The sequence below is a fragment of the Gorilla gorilla genome, chromosome 4 (genome assembly GCF_029281585.2).
Source record: "Gorilla gorilla gorilla isolate KB3781 chromosome 4, NHGRI_mGorGor1-v2.1_pri, whole genome shotgun sequence".
Classification (NCBI taxonomy): domain Eukaryota; kingdom Metazoa; phylum Chordata; class Mammalia; order Primates; family Hominidae; genus Gorilla; species Gorilla gorilla.
In genome coordinates this window covers 64446343-64467368 of record NC_073228.2, presented here as the reverse complement: position 1 = coordinate 64467368, position 21026 = coordinate 64446343, and the positions used below count along the sequence as shown (strand labels likewise).

The 21026-nt window shown below is 47.5% G+C and overlaps 1 protein-coding gene across 3 annotated transcripts in view; it reads right to left on the bottom strand.

Annotated features, from left to right (window-relative positions):
- BLTP2 (bridge-like lipid transfer protein family member 2) overlaps positions 1–18076 on the bottom strand; it is a 30692-nt gene extending 12616 nt beyond the window's left edge. Inside the window, exons 1-24 of one of the 3 annotated variants that reach the window (XM_055388675.2) lie at positions 17906–18076; positions 16986–17115; positions 16538–16587; positions 16092–16239; positions 15794–15912; positions 15200–15260; positions 14814–15003; positions 13479–13602; positions 12818–12942; positions 12494–12561; positions 12235–12380; positions 11444–11562; positions 11172–11335; positions 10756–11014; positions 9885–10090; positions 7442–8534; positions 6820–7011; positions 6474–6676; positions 6208–6326; positions 5867–6087; positions 4980–5170; positions 4751–4850; positions 4410–4612; positions 1180–1474 (exon numbers count right to left, since the gene is read on the bottom strand). In XM_055388675.2, the coding sequence (XP_055244650.1) occupies positions 1180–1474; positions 4410–4612; positions 4751–4850; positions 4980–5170; positions 5867–6087; positions 6208–6326; positions 6474–6676; positions 6820–7011; positions 7442–8534; positions 9885–10090; positions 10756–11014; positions 11172–11335; positions 11444–11562; positions 12235–12380; positions 12494–12561; positions 12818–12942; positions 13479–13602; positions 14814–15003; positions 15200–15260; positions 15794–15912; positions 16092–16239; positions 16538–16587; positions 16986–17115; positions 17906–17970 (4591 nt within the window). In that variant the 5' untranslated portion in view covers positions 17971–18076. Of the gene's footprint in view, positions 1–1179; positions 1475–4409; positions 4613–4750; positions 4851–4979; positions 5171–5866; positions 6088–6207; positions 6327–6473; positions 6677–6819; positions 7012–7441; positions 8535–9035; positions 9057–9884; positions 10091–10755; positions 11015–11171; positions 11336–11443; positions 11563–12234; positions 12381–12493; positions 12562–12817; positions 12943–13478; positions 13603–14813; positions 15004–15199; positions 15261–15793; positions 15913–16091; positions 16240–16537; positions 16588–16985; positions 17116–17905 lie in introns of those variants that run through there. The other 2 variants (XM_055388676.2, XM_055388677.2) reach the window with 2 other exon arrangements.
- Positions 18077–21026: the final 2950 nt, after the last annotated feature.

The following is a 21026-nucleotide window of genomic DNA, read 5'->3' as shown; positions in this document are numbered from 1 at the left end:
CTCGCTTATTGGTTGGGAAAAATTCCCACACATTTGGTCACAGAAGTCTTCTGTGTCAATTGTTTTCAAGTGAGGGAATAGAAAAAACACTTTTGAGTTTGGGTTTTTCCACTCAAGACTCTGCTTTGAACACACTAAGCTTTCAAACTCCACTCCTACTCAGATTATTCCCTCTGCATTGATTGCCCTTCTACCCCATTTCTACATGTTCAAACCATACTAGGCTTTCAAGGCCTGGCTCAAATGCTACTTCCTCAATAAACCCTCCCCTGATGGTATTCCCCCCTTCACTCCTGTCAGCAATAACTCTTTTTTTTTTTTTTTTTTTTTTTTTGAGACAGAGACTTGCTCTGTCGCCCAGGCTGGAGTGCAGTGGTGCGATCTAGGCTCACTGCAAGCTCTGCCTCCCGGGTTCATGCCATTCTCCTGCCTCAGCCTCCCAAGTAGCTGGGACTACAAGCACCCGCCACCATGCACGGCTAATTTTTTTGTATTTTTAGTAGAGATGGGGTTTCACCGTGTTAGCCAGGATAGTCTCGATCTCCTGACCCACCCACCTCAGCCTCCTAAAGTACTGGGATTACAGGCGTGAGCCACCGCGCCCGGCCCCATATTCTTTTTTTTTTTTTAGATGGAGTCCTGCTCTATCACCTCCACCTCCTGGGCTCAAGCGATTCTCGTGCCTTAGCCTCCCGAGTAGCTGGGATTACAGGTACTTGCCACCATGCCTGGTTAATTTTTTTTGTATTATTTTTAGTAGAGATGGGGTTTTGCCATGTTGGCCAGGCTGCTCTTGAACTCCTGACTTCAAGTGACCCACCCACCTCGGCCTCCAAAAGTGCTGGAATTACAGGAGTGAGCCACTGGGCCCATCCAACTCCCATTTTCTTTTATTTCTCTCTTATGGCATTTACCACTTTGCTTCTTTCCCTTACTCATCTTGTTTTGGCTCCAACACTCCCCTTCTGATTCTCTTCTGGCCATAGGACCAGACCATTTAATGCCCCAACATCACTGTTACTTAATATGTAAGACTTAGGTGGCCTAAGAAGGAAAAATAATAGTTTCACTTCTTTACCTAGATAGAAGCACCATGACTCAGTCCTTTTCAAACTCCTGTCCAAGCCCATATCCATGTTCTAAACCCAAACCCAAAAAGTCTCATCTCCCCGAGCTTACCTCCTGATGACCCCTTATCAGGTTGTCCACTGAAGCTGGGAGTGTTAACACGAGGTGGGGCTGAGGCACTAGTTGGGACACCCCGCTTTGGCTTTTTGGCTGGCATCTGTGGATCAATCTTTAACCCCTTCAGGGCCTCAGTAGAGAGATTACGTTTGAGTACAGCTGCCTTTTTGTACCCATCATATAACCCAAAGGCAATGTCTCGATTGGTAGTTGTCCAGGAAATCCGTAAATCTACTAAGTGTAGCTGATGTGTATGAAAGGTAGGATCCCCATCACGAGCAGAGAGCTCCTAAGAAACAGGAAAAGGACTTCAGGGTAGCGTGGAAATTGCCCCCAGTGCCACAGAGGCAGTGATAAAAGTTTGTTGAATAAGAAACCTGTTGGCCAGATGCCATGGCTCATGCCCGTAATCCCAGCACTTTGGGAGGCCGAAGCGGGCAAATCACGAGATCAGGAGTTTGGGACCAGCCTGGCCAACCTGGTGAAACCCCATCTCTACTAAAAATACAAAAAATTAGCTGGGCATGGTGGCTGGCACTGGTAATCCCAGCTACTCAGGAAGCTGAGGCAGGAGAATCGCTTGAACCTGGCAGGCGGAGGTTGCAGTGAGCCGAGATCACACCACTGCACTCCAGCCCAGGCGACAGCGAGACACGCAGTCTCAAAAAAAAAAAAAGAAATTCACTGGGCATGGTGAGGAGACAGACCCTGGAGAAAGAAAAACTAAGTGGTCTTGGCTTTTATATTATATTACATTCAAACTATACCTACTGTATTTTATTCGTTATCAAAAAACGTTTTTAGAGTTCCTCTAAAATTTTTTTTTTAAGAAATGGAGTCTATTTTGTCCAGACTGGTCTTGAACTGCTGGCTTCAAGCAATCTTCCTGCCTTAGTCTCCCAAGTAGCTGGGACTACAGGCACAAGCCACTGTGCCTGGCCCCATTTTATTTTTTAAATATATTTATTTATTTTTATTTATTTATTTGAGACAGAATCTGGTTCTGTCTCCCAGGCTGAAGTGCAGTGGTGTGATTTTTTTTTTTTTTTTTTTTTTGAGACAGAGTCTCACTCCATCACCCACGCTGGAGTGCAGTGGCATGATCTTGGCTAACTGCAACCTCTGCCTCCCCAGGTTCAAGCGATTCTCATGCTTCAGTCTCCAAGTACCTGGGATTACAGGTATGTGCTACCACACCTGGCTAATTTATTTATTTTTTATTTATTTATTTATTTATTTTTTGGAAACAGAGTCTCACTCTTGTCGCCCAGGCTGAAGGCAGTGGTGCGATCTCAGCTGGCTGCAACCTCCACTTCCTGGGTTCAAGCGATTCTCCTGCCTCAGCCTCCCACGTAGCTCGGATTACAGGCACCTGCCACCACGCCCAGCAAATTTTTGTATTTTTTAGTAGAGATGGGGTTTCACCATATTGGCCAGGCTGGTCTCAAACTGCTGACCTCAAATGATCCGCCCACCTTGGCATCCCAAAGTGCTGGGATTACAGTCGTGAGCCACTGCACCTGGCCTAATTTTTGTATTTTTAGTAGAGACAGGGTTTCACCATGTTGGCCAGTCTGGTCTCAAACCCCTGACCTCGAGTGATCCATCTGCCTCAGCCTCCCAAAGTGTAGGGATTACAGGTGTGAGCCACTGCACCCAGCCTTAATGGTGCAATCCTGGCTCACTACAACCTCTGCCTCTTGGGCTCAAGCCATCCTCCTACCTCAGCCTCCTGAATAGCTAGGACTACAGGTGCACGCCACCATGCCTGGCTAATTTTTTTGTATTTTTTGTAGAAACAGGGTTTCACCATGTTGCCCAAGCTGGTCTGGAACTCTTGAGCTCAAGGGATCCACCCACCCTGGCCTCCCAGAGTGCTGGGATTACAGGCATGAGCCATCACACTTTGCCTATTTATTTTTGAGATGGGGTCTCACTCTGTCACCCAGGCTGGAGAGCAGTGATGCGGTCATGGCTCACTGCAGCCTCGATTTCCCAGACTCCAGCCATCTTCCCACCTCAGCCTCCCGAGTAGCTGGGACCACAGGCACATGCCACCACACCCAGATAATTTTTTGTATTTTTGGTAGAGACAGGGTTTCCTCATGTTGCCCAGGCTGGTCTCAAACTCCTGAGCTCAAGCAATCCACCTGCTTCAGCCTCCCAAAGTGTTGGGATTACAGGCATGAGCCACCTGAGCCCAGCCCCCACTGTATTTTTTTTTTTTTTTTTTTTTTGCATTTTGGAGACAGCATCTTGCTCTGTCACCCAGCTTGGAGCGCACTGGTGTGACCTCAGCTCTCTGCAAGCTCCACCTCCCGGGTTCAAGAGATTCTCCTGCCTCAGCCTCCCAAGTAGCTGGAACTACGGTCATGTACCACCATTCCCAGCTAATTCTTTTGTACTTTTAGTAGAGATGGGGTTTCACCATGTTGGTCAGGCTAGTCTCGAACTCCTGACTTCAAATGATCCATCCGCCTTGGCCTCCCAAAGTGCTGGGATTACAGGCATGAGCCACCGCACCCATCCCTCCCCCACTGTATTTTAAATGACTTGAGAATTTCAACTTAAAATCCTTCCCTAACTGGGGGAAAGGCAGTACCAATTTTTTTTTCAGTGTTAGGAAAAAATTTTACTCTATTTCCTAAAGAGTAAGATACTATTTTTAGGAGAGAAAGAAAAAGTATTTTCAAAAAGAAGGATGCTGATACAGCTAAACCAAATGAGTTTGTCATAAAGTAATGACATACATGCTTGGAATATATGAGAAACCTTACCAGGGACTTAATCTGCAACCTACTCCTATGGACTTTACTGTGTTCCCCCCAAATTCATATGTTGAAGTCCTAACCCCCAATGTAACAGTATGTGGAGATGGGCCTTTGGGAGGTAATGACATGAGGTCACGAGGGTGGGGCACTCATGACAGAATCAGTGCTTTTACAATAAGAGAAACCAGAGCACTCGTGCACACTTGTGCTCTCTCTCCCTCTCTGCCATGTGAGGACAGACACAAGGCAGCCATCTGCAAGCCAGGAAGACAGCCCTCACCAGAACCCAACCATGCGGGCACCCTGATCTTGGACTTCCCAGTATCCAAAACTCATAAATAAATTTTTGTTGTATAAACCTCCCAGTCTCTGGTATTTTGTTATGGCAGCCCAAGTAGGCTGAGATACCTACTAATACAAATAAGGTAATAAAGAAAGTGTGTCAGGGAGTACCTCTTCAGCTGTGCGATTGCTATGCCGTTGGTAGGTGAGGGAGGACAAGCTCAGCAGGTGGGTCTTTGTTACCAAGGGATCAAGACAGTGATCAGCATTCTCTTCAGTGGGTGAGGCCATCAGGTGAACGGTCACCTGACTTAGGTCACTCACCATCTGGGTAACACTCCAATCAGAGATAAGGCGCCGCATCACTGTGCCTGCTGAGAAAAAGAGGCACGCAGAGACCATGCTGACCAGTTCAGAGGATAGTGTAAGACAAAGATGGAGGAGGGGAATGGAACTGAGAAGGGAAAAACAAGGAACAGGATAGGAGAAATGAAAGGAGTCTTTCATTTTACCTTGAGGTATAAGCCGCTGAGTCCCCCGAGTGAAGACATGGCCCTGACTGCACTCAATCTGGATGCCCCGTTGCTGGGCAAATGAGGCCCAATAATGTACCTGGCAACAAGAGAGCATAACATTAACAAAGGATGGCATGAGAGGGATGATTAAGGGACTCAATATGAGAAACAAGAAAACTAGAAGCAGAATAAAGTGAAGATGTCAGCAGGGACATCAATGCCTTACCTGCAGCTGGGGAAAGAGGGCTGTATAGGAAAGTTGCTTGTAGTGCTGACCAAGTTTCTTCTTGCTGGGTTTCAGGTTATTGAAGAGCTTTCCCCTGCAGATAGGCCTTGTGACACTTGTCCAAGTTGCCCAGAAGTTTTGCATCCAGCGCAGGGTACTACTATATAGCAGAATTCGGGGCTGGGATATTGCTGCAAAGAGAAGGACAGACATTTCCTAGTTATGGATGAAACACAGAGGTAAAGCTAAATCCTTCCCTTGCTGCAGGTTGTAGAGGTTTAAAAATCCAAAATCCAAACAGCACCTAGCCTCACATTCAGCATCCCCAACTCCCTCTTCTTTCAAGGATCTAAGCTCTCTGCTTTCCCCTACTGCTATGGTCTAAATGTTTGCATCTCCCCAAAATTCATGCTGAAATACCCCTAAGGTAATGATGTTAAGAGGTGGGCCTCTGGGAGGTCACTAGATCATGACGGTGGAGCCTTCATGAATAGGATTAGTGCCCTTTTAAAAGTAGTCCAAGGGAGCTCACTGACTCCTTCCACCATATTAGGACACAGCAAAAAGGCACCATCTATGAGGAATGGGCCCTCACTGACACTGAATCTATCAGCTCTTTTTGATCTTCGACTTTCAAGCCTCCAGAACTGGGAGAGATAAATGCTTGTTGTTTATAAGCTACCAAACTTGTGGTATTACTGTTATAGCAGCCAAAAAGGACTAAGACACCAACCCTTTCCCCTGCCAAAAAACAAAAAAAAAGGTCCTAACCTAGATTCTCCCTTGCCCTTCTCCCCTCCCCTCCCCAGAGGGTCAAGCTAAAGTCCCCAGCATCCATGCCCGTCCTCCCAGCCCTTCCTCCCCACTGCCCCAGGCCCAAGCCTCACTTCCACTGTGCCGAGTCAGATCCATCTTGATGGAGAGATTGAGGTTCTCCGAGCGAAAGGCCCGGTAGGAGTCATGAAGCTGGCCCAAGGGCACCTCAGGCAGGAACTCTGGGGCCCGCAGAGTGACACTATGGTGATCATGGGGGTTCCCATGGCACAGCCACTGCAGGTCCAGTGTCATGCAGAGGTCAGGCAGGTGAAGGAAGCAGCAGTCGTCATACCTGCCTCACAATGGAACCCCAGCCCTTAGTGCCCTGGTCACTCACTTCCCCTTGGCTCTTCCCCCTCCCTCCAACCTGAGCCCCTCACCCCATGGAGGACCCTCCCTTCACTCCACTCACTTAGAGGCTGTTCTCACGTTGATATCCAAGTCACCCTTGAACACAAACTGACCAGGTTTCCAATGAAAAGACAGGTGGCTCCACTCCCAGTGCATATTTTCAGTTGTGTTGTATGGATCCTATGACCACCCCCGAGAACTTGGTGAGATATAGGTAAGAAAACCATCCTCATCTCCCAAATCAGCACCTTTCTCTCTTCCCACATGTGCTATACAGACCTCAACCATACCATCCTGATAGGATAAAAGTATCATGACACCCCTCACCTCAGTGGCCAGCTGATGCAGGTTCGCCTGTTCAATGTCCATGTGCCAGTCTCCATGGAACAGAAGACGGCTCTTGTCCCACCAGGGCAAAGGTGGGCTGGGGTCAGCTGAGGGCTTGGTCAAGAGGTCCACACACTGGCCAATTAGTGTCCAGGCTGGATCCCAGCATGGGCCCCACACCACTGTGTACTGGAATATTTCCGCTGGGGTAGAGGAACAAAGGCTATAACTTGTTCACAACATTACCCCTCTCTTCCTCCTTCACTCCAGAAGGGTCTCAGCTCACCTCCCATTTCACCCATCACAAATGTCCCTCAGCCAAACCAACTGCCTCATCTCTACTCACAGTGAAAGTCATGGTAGAATTTGAGTGGGGGCATGTTCCTCTCCACTGCCACGTTACCCCATGGAAGCCCCAAGTGCAAGATCTGACGCCGACGGGAGCAAGGCTGACCACTCTGCTCGGTGCCCACAAGTCGACCCATTAGCCGCCAGTCACGGATCTCAAACAGGTACCGTGGATAGTCCCTGATCCGAACTGTTACCAGAGGAAGGGTACACACTGGCTACTCAGGGGCAGTCTGAGCACTCTCGGGCCTATCTTTTTCCTCACCACTATTTTACCCATCTATATTTACAAAGTCAATTGAGAGAACAAGGGCAGGCAGTTGACAGCAAGCTGAAAAATGACAGTGACCCTGGAGCAGGTGGTTAAGGGCATAGCACTGAGATCCAAGAGACACAATAACCTTAAAGATGACTGTGTTAGCTTTCCCTTTATGTTAGCCAAGCAATTTCACGGTGAAATTCAGGAACAAAGAAAGGGAAGGGAAGCCCACCCATCCCACTCCACCCACCCAAAACGGCACAGTTCCCAATATAACCTAGTTCCTCTGAAATCACTCAGAGAGCTCCCTAGAGCTCAGCGGGCAAACACGGGGTCTGCAAATAAAGGAAACACTACTTACCCAGAAAGGTCTTGACATTGCACTTGAGCATTCGACACCACTGAATGACAAGATCTAATCCCTCAGGGGGAAAAGGGCTGCCTGGATCAAGCTCTTGAACCTGTTCTACCACATGCTCAGGACCATGGAAGGAGGCATCTGCCAGAGCTACCAGTTCTAGCCCTGCTAAGCTCCAAGTAAGCAGTGCCCGGCGCATGGGTGTGTTGCCATAGAGACGACGGGAACGCTGGATGTAGATTTCAATGTTTTTGCGTTCCAAAGAGGCATAGAGCTCCTCAATTTTGCGGGCAGGCAACAACTCCCCATGCTGCTTCCGAAGGGCAGCCACTTTAGCATCCAGTAGCTGTAGTCTTTTGGCACTCTCCTTACTTTCATCCTTCATCAGCTCGTAGTTATCATGAAGTTTCACCTCAAAAATATCATCCAAGAAAACCCATGAGAAGTGCTGAACCTTTAAGAGTAGATCAGGTGGGAGTGGAACAGGGCTTGGAGAGGCCCAAGCACGAGTCCCTTGATGCAGTCCCTTCAGCCACTTCTGAACTCCCACAGCCTCATCTAGAGTTCGAGAAAAGTCATACTGATAAGGAAACTCCACCGAGACTGAGCCGAAGGAGAGGAGCCAAACACGGTTCCGGAGGGTCTGCAGCGCAGGGAAGGGGTTCCGGTGGAGGATCATCTCTTCCAGCTCAGGTAGCAGCTGCACCTCCACCTCCTTGAAGTTGAAGATACTATTGCCATCAAAGCCAGCAGCCAGCTCTGGACAGTATGCCTGCAGGGAACCTCCATGCCGGCTCAGTGACACACTCTCTGCAGCCAGGGTAATGAACTTGTCCTCAGCTACAAAAGCTGTGAGCTTGGCTGTGCTCACCTCCAGGGTTAGGTTTAGCAGCCGCTTTGGGGGTAATGGCTCAGGGGCACGGCCTTCTAGCTCAGAAGTAGTTCCTGAAGTCTCTAGTGCAAGGGATGGTACAGTCTCAGGAAACACAGTGGCTTTTAGTAGGTCTCGGCACTGTAGAGTGGCCAGGACATGCTGGTACAGGTACATGTGATCTGGGGGGCTCCAAAGTAAGGTCAGCCCTGCACCACACTGAACCTTTAGGGAGCAGAAGAAAAGGATCTGTCAATTACCATGTCGCAAAACAGTAGAGATGGCAAGGACTATGATACATGCATACCTGGCTCAAGAACCATCTCCACCCAGTTGTTCCTGAGTAATCACATTAATTACTGCCTTGCTTTGTTCCTGTTAGCACTAATGTGCTGAGCTGACAGTTGATAGTGTCTGACATTTAAGAGCACTTACACTTTTTAAGTTCTCTTCAACTGGATTCTAAATTGTCTGAAAATAGGGGCCATGTGTATTAATTCTTTGGTACCTACCATAGTATACTCAGTATAGACAGCAGGTACTCAATAAATCATCTGGCTTCATGTTTCTGCTTATGAGTTACCTTTCTATCAGCAACTACACTGTCTAGCAACCACTGCAACAGTCAACTTGAAAATGTTTCATGAGTTGATTGCATCAATTTAATTCTCAAAATATAGCATAATAAAGTACTGAGCACACAAGTCAATATGGCAGCTGACTTACGTAAAAGTATGCCTCAAGGAGAGAGTAGTGTCTTTGTCAGCTTCTGAATAGCTAAGTGGACAGAGAAAAGTAAAATTCCAGGACATAAAATTCTCAAGTTCTAGTCTCTAAAAAGGAAACTCTTCAGTTTCCAAAGGAAGGTGAAGTCTAACAAGGAGGAACTAACGCCCCACCCTCCTCCTAAGAGGGTCCCATGTCCATCTGTTACCCTGAGGATAAAGATACTGGAAAGCCTCTCAAAACCTGCCAGTGCCTCTATCTTCTGACTCCTTCCAGTCTTTTAATGGGCCGAGGGCTTCAGCAAAATAACACCAGATCATTCTTTTTAAAAAGCCCCTTATTTTTCAGAGATGCATAGTGAAATATTTATAGTTGAAATTATATATGTCTGATACGTACTTACCTACTTCAAAATAATCCCAGAGCCTGAGGCAGGGGAAATTGGTGACAGTATAATTAAAAGAAGTTGGTCATGAATTGGTAATTATTGAACCTTGGTATACAAAAGCTTATATATTCTCTCTAGTTTTGTATGTATTTTAAATTCCACAAAAAGTTAAAAACATACGAGCTAGAAAAAATAAAGAAGATCAGGTGTCATATTTCTCATGAAACCAGTTTCACAACATGAGTTAAAAAGAGAGGCTGGGCGTGGTGGCTCACACCTGTAATCCCAGCACTTTGGGAGGCCAAGATAGGAGGATGCTTGAGCCCAGTAGTTTAAGACCAGTCTGGGCAACATGTGACACTCTGTTTTGGGAAAAGACAAGAAAAAAAAAAAAAAGACAGAGAAAGGCTCTAAGCTGAGGAAAAAACCAGCCTGGCCCCACCTCTCCACAGGAACATTACCTCCAGAGAGCGGATGCTGCTGTGATAGGTGACGGAGAGCATGGAAAGGCTGAGCACTGGGGTAGGGATGTCAGGGGCCTTGCAACAGGGTTGCATCTTCTCCGTGACTGATTTCACCAGCGCTAACACAAGTCCTTGAATCCCCACAGTGGAGGTCTCTGCACTGCCCAGGATAGTTAGGGTGTCCAGTCGTACCTCTGAAGCACCTAACAACCAGAAACCATGTCAGCCTTGGTTCCCGGCTCTCAAAGGGCAACAACAGTCCTCACTCGCCTTTCTCACTTATTCCCTTAATTATCTTTATTCCTCATGCCTCCCTAAGTTCATTTCTTAGGTTTTAAGTAAACTTTCCCTTTCCCATCTTAACCTAACTAGATTCGGCAGAGTCAAAGTTGTTCCTTAACTCCTACAAATTGCACAGAGACATACCATTTACTCTCTAGAACTAAACACACAAGGAAATAAAAAGTTATATGGATCTCTCTTGACTAGATCAAGGCTTTTTCTTATATGTCTTGCTTAGTACTTGCCTTTCATAAGCCCTTAAGAAATACCAAGAAGTCTAATATTTATGCAAGACTTTCAAGCATCTCGTGCCTCTAATTTAGAAAAATTCCAGATAATCAGCTTCATTAAATGAGGAGCAGACTAAACCAACATAATCTGCTAAGGTTACACACTACACACTTCAGTATATTTATTTACTTATTTTATTTTATTTTTTGGAGACAGAGTCTCGCTCATTTGCCCAGGCTGGAGTGCAGTGGCACCATCTCAGCTCACTGCAAACTCTGCCTCCTGGGTTGAAGTGATTCTCCTGCCTCAGTCTCCCAAGTAGCACACTTCAGTATAGACTCCTTGTCCCACTTACCAACCAAGGCAGAAAGGGTAAACAAGTTCATGTCTTCGACCTTCAAGTCCACCTTCCACAGTAATGACACAGATTCCCCAAATGAAGAGTGCCTAGAGACAGCTGACTTCCCAGATTGTGGACCCATCAGGGATAAGATACGAGACAGACATTGGGCACAGGTATCTGATGCTTCCACCTGAAGTCCTCGAATGGTACAATCAAGAAAAAGGGTATCTGACTGGGTGCTGGACAGGCCCAGAGGCTGGTTATAGCTACCCTAGAGAAGAAGCAGACGGTTCCCATTAGAAGTATGCAGGCACACAGTTTTATAATGCCCTAATGCACTTCCTGCTGCATTAGGATGCTCAGCGCTCTGATGCATGACAGGATGAGGAAAGCTGTGCAGGCCCCTATTCACCAAAGCCCTCACCTACCTGTAGTGTGAAGGAGTCCACAACAAGTGCCTCACCCCAAACATGCATATTGGGTGGGTGTGGCGCCCGCTGAATGTGGGAGTCACTGCCCACACGCCAGCAGAGGTGGTCCACAGTTAGGACGCCCCGCTGATGGATGCTTTGTGGCCTGAGGTGCTGGTAATCTGAACAAAGGTGAGAAAGAGGGATTGCATGGAGCCACTGTGGCCATCAATTGGGCCTAGCTCCACTAACGGACAGATTCTTGTTCCCATTCCATCTGAGAGCCTTACCCAGAGAGATAGAATTGAATCCCAAGGCAAAAGGTGGTGTATCTCCAAGTTGAATGGAAATGTTGACATTGGAGATGGAGGTGCTAAAGATGATGGGAGCCAGGATTTGGGGGAAGGTTCTGCATAGGAACAAGACATCATTGTTTGGTAAGAAAAGAACTGCAGCTTCCTATCATGGAACAGTTTCTGAAGCTCTCACAATCAGAGTGAGAATTCAGAGTTTTATTGTGATTCTTAGGACGAGATACACCTAGAAGATAAAAGGCTGAACTCATCAGTTTATTGCTACTCTTAATGGTAATCTGCAGGAACCCCAGAAAGATATTAGGTTGACTCATATAAAATTATCATTTTCATAGGCCAAATACAATGAACACCAGCAATACTATACGCTTGAACCTAAAATAACCAAGAAGCATCACTTCTAAACCATAACCTTAAGTTCTCTGTGCAGCACAACAGAAGCACTACAGAAAGACATGACTGCCACCTTACAATCTAAGGCAGGCAAGACAAAGACATTCCTTATCATTTAAGTTCAGTTCAACAAACATTTATTTTGTATAAAACACTACACTGAGCACCGAGGACATAAAAACAAAGAGGACAGCATTCTGCTATCAAGGAGTCTAGTCTAATGGGAAAGATATATAAAACAGGATTGCTGTTGAGACTCAGATTTGAGGAGGTCAAACAACCAAATACATATTTAACACAGGATGCCAATTTGGACCAAAAGAATCCCAGAGAATCCAACTGACAAGAAGGTGGCTGAAAAAGATCAGACTGACCTTTTTTTCCTTTGCTTTAGAACGGGTGAACTAGACCCTTGGGTTTCCAGTGCTAGCAGGTGCAGCCAGTGAGAGAATTCCTGGTGCCGGTAGTGAATGATGCAAGTGTTCAGAACTAGGGAGGCTGAGAGGTCAATGGTGGTCACCTGAATAAGAAGACCAGAACTGTGGGCTTGGGTTTTATTTCACAAACTCAAAATGAAATAATGTAGCGGGAGAATAGAGAAAGGAACAATTCTTGGTACCACAATCATCACACCTGCACACTAGCCTTGAGGGAGTTGAGGCAGACAATGCGTTGGCGACTCTGGGACAACAACAACCCATCTGTAAGAGGCCAGAGGACAGATCAGAGGAGAGCACTGGAAGGGCAAGAGGTAAAACTGGGAGGGTCTGAAGCCGGCAAAGGGATAAACAGACTGTCATCAAAACTTGTGAGCTGGGGCTATTTTCTCTCAGTATGTTCCCTCCTTCCACTCCCCAGTTACACTGAGATTAGATTAAGGAGACCATATGGGGCATGAGCAAAGAGAGTATCTAGTCCTCCCATTCTCGCTCAGTACCAGTACCCCGACCCATGAACCTTCCAGCAGGAGTTCAGTGCTCATCTGTGCCATATCAGAGTTTGCTGTGAAGCTTCGAAGGGGCAGCTGATCCTCATCACGGTGGTACAGGAACTGCAGCAGCTTCAGAGTCCAAGTCAGGTGCCTGGACCGAGACAGATTCCAGCTCAGGAAGATGTGGAATGCCATTCCTACTTCTTTTACTTTTATTTTTTAAAAGTAATTATTTTTTGGCCAGGCGCAGTGGCTCACGCTTGTAATCCCAGCCTTTTGGGAGGCCAAGGCAGGGGGATCACGAGGTCAGGAGATCGAGACCATCCTGGCCAACACAGTGCAAACCCCGCCTCTACTAAAATACAAAAAATTAGCCAGGCGTGGTGGCACGTGCCTATAATCCCAGCTATTCAGGAGGCTGAGGCAGGAGAATTGCTTGAACCTGGGAGGCGGAGGTTGTGGTGAGCTAAGATCGCACCACTGAACTCCAGCCTGGGCAACAGAGCAAGACTCCGTCTCAAAAATAATAATAATTTTTTTTTGTTCTTCCCACACTACATGGATGTAACCATTTCTACTTCCTTTCTCCCCATAGACAAGCTCAGCAACTACTGGGCTGGTTACAGAGATACCAACATACAGCTCCCACTATCACTCTCCCATCTTCTGTGTCAGGAGAGACCTCACCTCTTTTGACTATTCATGGACAATACCACGCTTGTGTTCTCCATCTTAACCTTGACCTGGTCTGGCAGCTGCTGGAGAAGGAATAGGCCAGGCAGAGTTGGCTCAACTAAGTTTTCTGTCACCTCTGAAAATATGAATGAATAACATAAGAACCATCAATTCTTAACACTCCCAATTCTCCCGAAATGCCCTGGCCTCTATGGTCAAATCCTCCCACATAAAGTAGGCTAAGCAAATGCCTAAGCTGGATGGACCATAAGGCGAATGCCCCAGAGATCCAGGCACCTGCAGTACTTCTTTCTCCAGTCTCCAAAAACCTAAAGAGTACAAGGAGCAGGTTGGTAAATGAAAAGAATGTGGACCTTAGGGCCAAATAATTTAAACCTCATTTTTACTACTGACTGCCTATATGACTTCAGTCAAGTTACCCAGCTAACCTTCCTAGGCTTCAGTTTCCTTATTTGTGAAATGCTGAGGATTTAGTTAGAGAATATACAGTCATCCTTTGGTATCCTTGGAGCTTTGGTTCCAGGACCCTCTGCAGATACCAAAGTCCGCACATACTCAAGTCCAGCAGTTGTCCCTGTGGGAACTCATGTATACAAAAAGTCAGCCCTCCATATTGGTGAGTTTCATATCCTGCAAATATTGGCATTTTCCATCCACACTTGCTTGTGGATGCGGAACACACAGATATGGAGAGCCAACTGTATTTATTGAAAAAAATCCACATAAGTGGATCTGCATAGCTCAAACCTGTGTTGTTCAGTGGTCAACTGTATATAAAACATAGTACAAGGCCGGGCATGGTGGCTCACGCCTGTAATCCCAGCACTTTGGGAGGCCAAGGCTGGCGGATCACGAGGTCAGGAGATCGAGACCATCCTGGCTAACATGGCGAAATCCTGTCTCTACTAAAAATACAAAAATTAGCCAGGCGTGGTGGCAGATGACTGTAATCCCAGCTACTCAGGAGGCTGAGGGAGGAGAATCGCTTGAACCCAGAAGGTTAAAGGTTGCAGTGAGCCGAGATCACGCCATTGCACTCCAGCCTGGGTGACAGAGCAAGACTCCATCCTTTTTTTTTTTTAAAAAAAAAAAAAAGGAAAAAAAAAAACCCATAGTACTGGTCTAACTCATGATAGGTGCCCACTCAATGTTGGTTCTGCCACTCAGCACAAGCAAATGCCCTATTTCCTCTAACTATCCTTAGGGTCAAAGTCCATGGTGACTAGTGAATCACATCTAAATAAGCAGTGAGACCACTATTTTTTCTACTTCCAAAACAAACCCTGAGAACAAGGCAGCCAAGAAGCTCAATCACTGGGGCTTTACCTGAACAGGCAACAGGCTTAGATGCTAGGCTTGGGCCCTGGCACAGCAGTTGGCTTTGGAAGAGGCCCTCATGCAGTTCAGCATGGAGTGTCCACACATCCACAGTGACAGCAGTGAGATGCCGACTGCTAATGCCCACCTTTAGACACAGGTCCAGGGCCAGTGAAAGCTCCACTAGGCAGGTGTCCTCCTGTGGGGATGATAAGCCTCTAAGGTGTATGTAAGAAAGTTTGGAAGCTTTAGGTCAAAATGTAGTGATCTGGAACACTGGGTACTAACTTGAGGGAACCCCCTAAGGTCAAAGAACCTAGGATGTAAGCCCTAAGCTCCTTCACACTTTACGCCCAGGAGGAAATGAGGTATCTGAATGATCATGGCATACTTACCAGCTGACCACTCTTTAGAACTTTGCTGTTGATCTTACATAAGCTCACCTCACAGATTAGCCTGGGAAAGGAAAAAAATTAAGAGCACTTGGCCTTGCCGGGCGCGGTGGCTCACGCCTGTAACCCCAGCACTTTGGGAGGCCAAGGTGGGAGGATCATGAGGTCAGGAGATCAAGACCATCCTGACTAACACGGTGAAACCTCGTCTCTACTAAAAATACAAAAAATTAGCCGGGCGCGGTGGTGGCCACCTGTAGTCCCAGCTACTCAGGAGGCTGAGGCAGGAGAACGGTCTGAACCCAGGAGGCGGAGCTTGCAGTGAGCCAAGACCGCGCCACTGCACTCCAGCCTAGGCAACAGAGCAAGACTCTGTCTCAAAAAAAAAATTTAAAAAAAAGAGCACTTGGTCCCTTTCCTCACCACTTACCTCCAGTCAAGCTCTGTTGGCTAGAAGGGACAAGGCAATTGGAAATGTCTAATCTTAGCATCTCCTCCAACTGCACAGAATGAGAACTTAACACCTTGATAAGGAGGCCCTGAAGCAACTCTGAGGCAAGAATAGGACGGCTAGATCCTCTGCTCCCCAGTGCTTACCTTTTCCCATCACTATCCAAAAGAAATCTGCTTCTACTGATCTGAATATGCCATAAGGACTCAGAGGTATCCACCTTGAGAACCATGATGTTTATAGCATCTACATGAATGGAGAATAGCTGGAAGGAAGAAGCAAGGATGAACAGTAATTAATGTTAAGGAACTGCCCTTCCTTTCCAGATGAGAAAGACGGGCAGCTCTTAGCATTATGCCCTACAAATAGTAGAAAAATCTACCCATAACTCCAAAGCCAACCATGCCAAAGTACAGTCCAGGATAGCAGGAGAAGTTGTCTCACTTGGCAGAAGATCTTCAATAAGGATGGGCTGAAGGACAGTTCCTTTTGATCCACCCCAGCGCTCTGGGAGAATGGGGCAGACAGGCCAGAAACTTTCTGTAGGTCCGTTCTGATACGCACTTCTCCAAAGCACAATGCCACATAGTGTCTGCCCAGAAGAGAAATCTCACTGCCACCAGGTCCATCCCTCCCATAGCAGTCTATTCCCCACCCTCACATTCACTTTCTCATCCTTCCTAGAAATATAGCTCAAATCACAGAGATTAGTTTCATAGCAGTTATCAATATCTTCCTCACAACACAATGGCACCCAGGCTAACAGGAAGACTTCAGCAACAACCTCCCTTCCTCCTTGGATTGTGATGCCTCTGCAGAAGAGTGTCACTCTGCAAACACCAACTCCAAAGTACTCTTCTAGGGGAGAAGTGAGAATATAGGGTACTCACGGAAGATCATGGCTAAGGAGTTTGCTGGAAATCCACAGGTTATCAATTTCCTAGAACAGTGAGGGAGAAAGCTTTGTCTGCTAGCTGCTAAATAAGCCACGAGCAGCTTGACAAGCCAGGAAATGTTCTGGATTATTAGAATTTCTCTTTCATAGCCATGTTGCCTTGAATCCCATCTTAAATTAGAACAGTAAAATCTTCGATTTCCTGTTATCTTTCTTCTGTATCTTTGTTATGTGCCCTGGACACTCTGTGTCCTACAAACATTTTTAACTGAACAACTTGCAGCGTTCTCCAACTAGCTCTAAGATCATCTTGGCAAAGAAATGGCAAGGCTGGGATTAACTAGAAAAGCCACCAGGATTTCTTTTTTTAAAAAAAGGAAATTAAGAGTTTAAATTCAATTGGATCAACCCTACACACATATCCAGAGTTTCCCAGAACTCACCACTGTTTGCTGGTGTTGCTGAAACTTAAGACTGACATTCTGGATCCAAAAAAAGCGGAAGGAGCCAATCTTTAGCTCCGCCTGCAGCTTCCGCTGACACCACTTGGTGGCCAACCGGACCACTAGCCACCTGCAGAAAAATTCCTGTTAATTCATAGGACCTTTTTCCAATGACGGTTTCCCTCACCCCTTGCTGGTCTTACAAAGCCTTGCAAAAGGTCGTGTCCTGAAAATGGATCTGAGCAACTCTCCTTTCTTCCAAAGCACCACTCTGTCATATACATTCAGCCACGCTGATCAAGATCCTAGCTCCCGACTGACCCCTCCACCCAGATGAAACCAGAAACTCCACCCTCTAAGTTGGAGACAAAAACAAAATCCCTCAAATTGTTATGAATCCCATAGGCAGAGAGAGAAGACCCCAGCAAGAGTCAAAGCGGAGGCGGCTCTGTCAGATGTGCCATCACACTCCCCAGAGGGTCTGTCTGTCTCCTGCTCCCACCCTCCAGACAGGTATCCACGAGAAGGCACTTTGAGGTCAGACCCGGCAGCTCGAATGCTGTTCTCCCCAGACCGATGCTGCAGATGCCCTTCGCGCTTGGCGAAAGGGACATGCAGGGGCGGGTGGAGGGGGAAAGGGAAGCCACTGAACCAGGCCCCTTCCTCACACTCCTATTCAGTTCCTGGCCTCAGCATTTCCTCAGACCCCGCCCGCTTCCTCAGTCTCCCCAACTCGCAGCCCATCCCCGGGAGCTCGGGCCGCGCGCCTCCTCACGATCCCTCCCCTCGCCGCGCGCCCCCTCCCTCCACCCTACCCACTCTGCCTCACGCGCCTCAGTAAGGCGCGCGCCCCCTCCTCAGTCTTTCTTCCTCTTCTCCGCCCCCTCCCTCCCACCGCCGGCACGGCCGGGAACCCTCACCGGCCTAGAAAGAGGGCGCTAAGCGCAACTAGCAGCAAGACCAACAGCGCGAAGAACAGAGGCATTTAGGTCCGGGTCCGGCCCGGCTTGGCCCCGGCCCCCGCCATGCCGGGCCCCGACGCCGGATCCGCGCAGCACCGCCGCGGGCCGACCAGCTGCGCGCGCAGGAGCAACGCTGAGCGAGGACGCGCTGGTGCGCACACGAGCCCCGCCTTCCGCAGCCCGCCGGCCAACCAACGGCCTCCCACCCCAGTCCCGCCCTGTCCCACGACGCTGCAGGGCCGACGGGCTGCGTGCGCGAGGAGCGGGCGTGGTTCCGGGAGGAGGGCGCTGGGGAGCGGACGAAGAGCTGAAACACGCCCCGGGCGCACCCCACGGTGCCCGGAACCGCGGGGCTCGGGGACCCGCGGGGGTCGGAGTCCGGGCCCACTACCTGGGCTGGCGGTGGACCTGGCTGACTCATTTCGGTCCGGGGAGCTCACTTTGAGGGGAGTTGGAGTCCGCCTAGCCACTTAGGCCTGGACTCAGGGTTCTGCGGAAGTTAACCCCTGGTCAGACGTGGTAGCACTCCCATCTTATTCAAGATCCTGTTTGAAAATTACTGAGGCAGAAACTAGGAGGTAATTAAAAGGCCTCAAAAATCCCGCCTCATTCCATCCACAGAGGAAACTAATGAGGTTTTGTTTTGTTTTTTTTTCTTTGAGACAAGGACTCGCTACGTTGCCCAGTCTGGTCTCGAACTCCTGCAGGCTCAAGGGATCCTCCTGCCTCAGCCTCCTGAGTAGCTTGGACTAAAGACGCGTGTCACGGTTCCTGGCCAATGAGTTTTTACTTCATTTACTGTTTGAACACTGTTCTGGTCCATCTACTTACGGCACGAACTGGGCCCTGATGGAGGAGAGGGGGAGATACTGCAGAAGTAGTGAATATTTTTCTTGCCCTTTAGCAAAAAATAGTTTATCTGGGAAGCAAACATAATTACATAAAGTAGACAATACATAGTTTTGCCTGCTTCCTTCTGTGTAGTTTATCTGGGAAGCAAACATAATTACATAAAATAGACAATACATAGTTTTGCCTGCTTCCTTCTCTGTAAAATGAGAGAACAGGACAAAGGTCCCTCAGCGTTACTGTGCTGCTAAGGATCAGTATCTGAATGATGATCTACTGATACAGCACAAGCTAAGGAAATCCTGACGGTTTCAAAATAAGTATTACGGAGGAGGTCATGTCTTTTCATACCCCTTCGCTCCCACGTCCTAATCTCCATATATATCCTTCAAGATTTTACTCAGAGCCTCTCTTTTTGGCTCCCTCAGATAAAACACCATTTCATCTTTCACCTGTGTGTTGCCCGAAGTTGCTTTCACTCCTCTGATTGTTTCCTCCCTTATCTATTCCTCTCTTCAGTGATTTCACATCTCCCCAAGAGCTCCAACGCTGTTTCAAGGTCATACTTACCTCTCAAGCACTGTATTTGCGTCATCTTCCTCGTCATCTGCAGCCTTCCCCCAGGGTATGTCCTCCGAATGCTCTGGGAAGGCCCAATTCACTGAAAACCTCTGTCCAAGTCAAGGAGGGGTGCCGTGCAGCACATATCCCTACTCTGGTTCATCTTATCCAATCTGTTTATTGAACCAAGATTCCTGTCACTTCCTTCCTTCTCCCTTGACTGTTACCAGCCCTACTCCCAGCCATCTCATAGCCTAAAATGTTGATTTTATGATTTGTCTATTTCTTTCTGGAGAGATCTTAAGGGATCAACACAAGTGAAGTGGAATAAAGGCAGGGAGTCGGGGGTGGGGGGTGGTTGAGGCAACAGTGGAGCTCAACTAATTCATGGCCTCCATTTATTGAGACCACAAACCCTTGTAAAAGAGACCAAGTCCTTTAACGTCACGGGCCATATTTGGCACAGAAATGGTGTCTCTAAATGTTCAACATTAACAAAACAAATAGAAAAAAAAAGAACAAAACCCGGAAGTTTCTAAAAATAAAAAAGCCTGCTAGTCACTGAAATTCCAGCAGATGGCAGCCATCTCCGTTCACCAATACCATGATTGAAAGCTACAGGAGCAAATTTTCTGCAATTGACACAGGAAAGGAGGAAATCAGGTAGGCAGAGGACAAAAGTAGTTTTCTATCCACCTTTTTAGAGAAAGATATATCTACATTTGTCCAAAAAACAGGATTTGTTTTCCAAAAGCTAAACACAATCGTAGTGCACTTAAAAAAACCTGAGTCAGAAACAGCTGGATTCCTATTCCAAAATGATTTATTAGTTTTAAGAATTCAGGCCGGGCGCGGTGGCTCACACCTGTTTTCCCAGCACTTTGGAAGGCCAAGGTGGGCGGATCACACAAGGTCAGGAGTTCAAGACCAGCCTGGCCAATATGGTGAAACCCCATCTCTACTAAAAATACAAAAATTAGTCAGGTGTGGTGGCGGGCACCTGTAGTCCCAGCTACTCAGGAGGCTGAGGCAGGGGAATCACTTGAACCTGGGAGGCGGAGGTTGCAGTGAGCCGAGATTGCACCACTGCACTCCAGTCTGGGTGACAGAGTGAGGCTCCATCTTAAAAAAAAAAAAAAAAGAATTCAGGCAGTAGGCCAGGCATGGTGGCTCACTCCTGTAATCCCCAGCACTTTGGGAAGACACAGCATAAGGATCACTTAAGCCCAGGAGTTCCAGACCAGCCTGGGTAACATAGTGAGACCTCATCTCTATGATAAATCAAAAACTGACACAGGAGGATCAACTTGAGCCCAGGAGGTCAAGGCTGTAATAAGCCATGATTGTGCCCCTCCCGCCTAGGTGACAGAGCAAAGAACTTGTCTCAAATTAAAAAAAAGAAAAAAATTCAGGCAGTTACTCAACTGCTGCACTGATAAAAATGCAGTATTACCCTATATGAATTCTGTGAAGATTAAATGAGGTAAGATCTATAGGCCGGGTGCGGTGGCTCACGCCTGTAATCTCAGCACTTTGGGAGGCTGAGGCAGGCGGATCATGAGGTCAGGAGATCGAGACCATCCTGGTTAATACAGTGAAACCCTGTCTCTACTAAAAATACAAAAAAATTACCCTGGCATGGTGGCGGGTGCCTGTAGCACCGGCTACT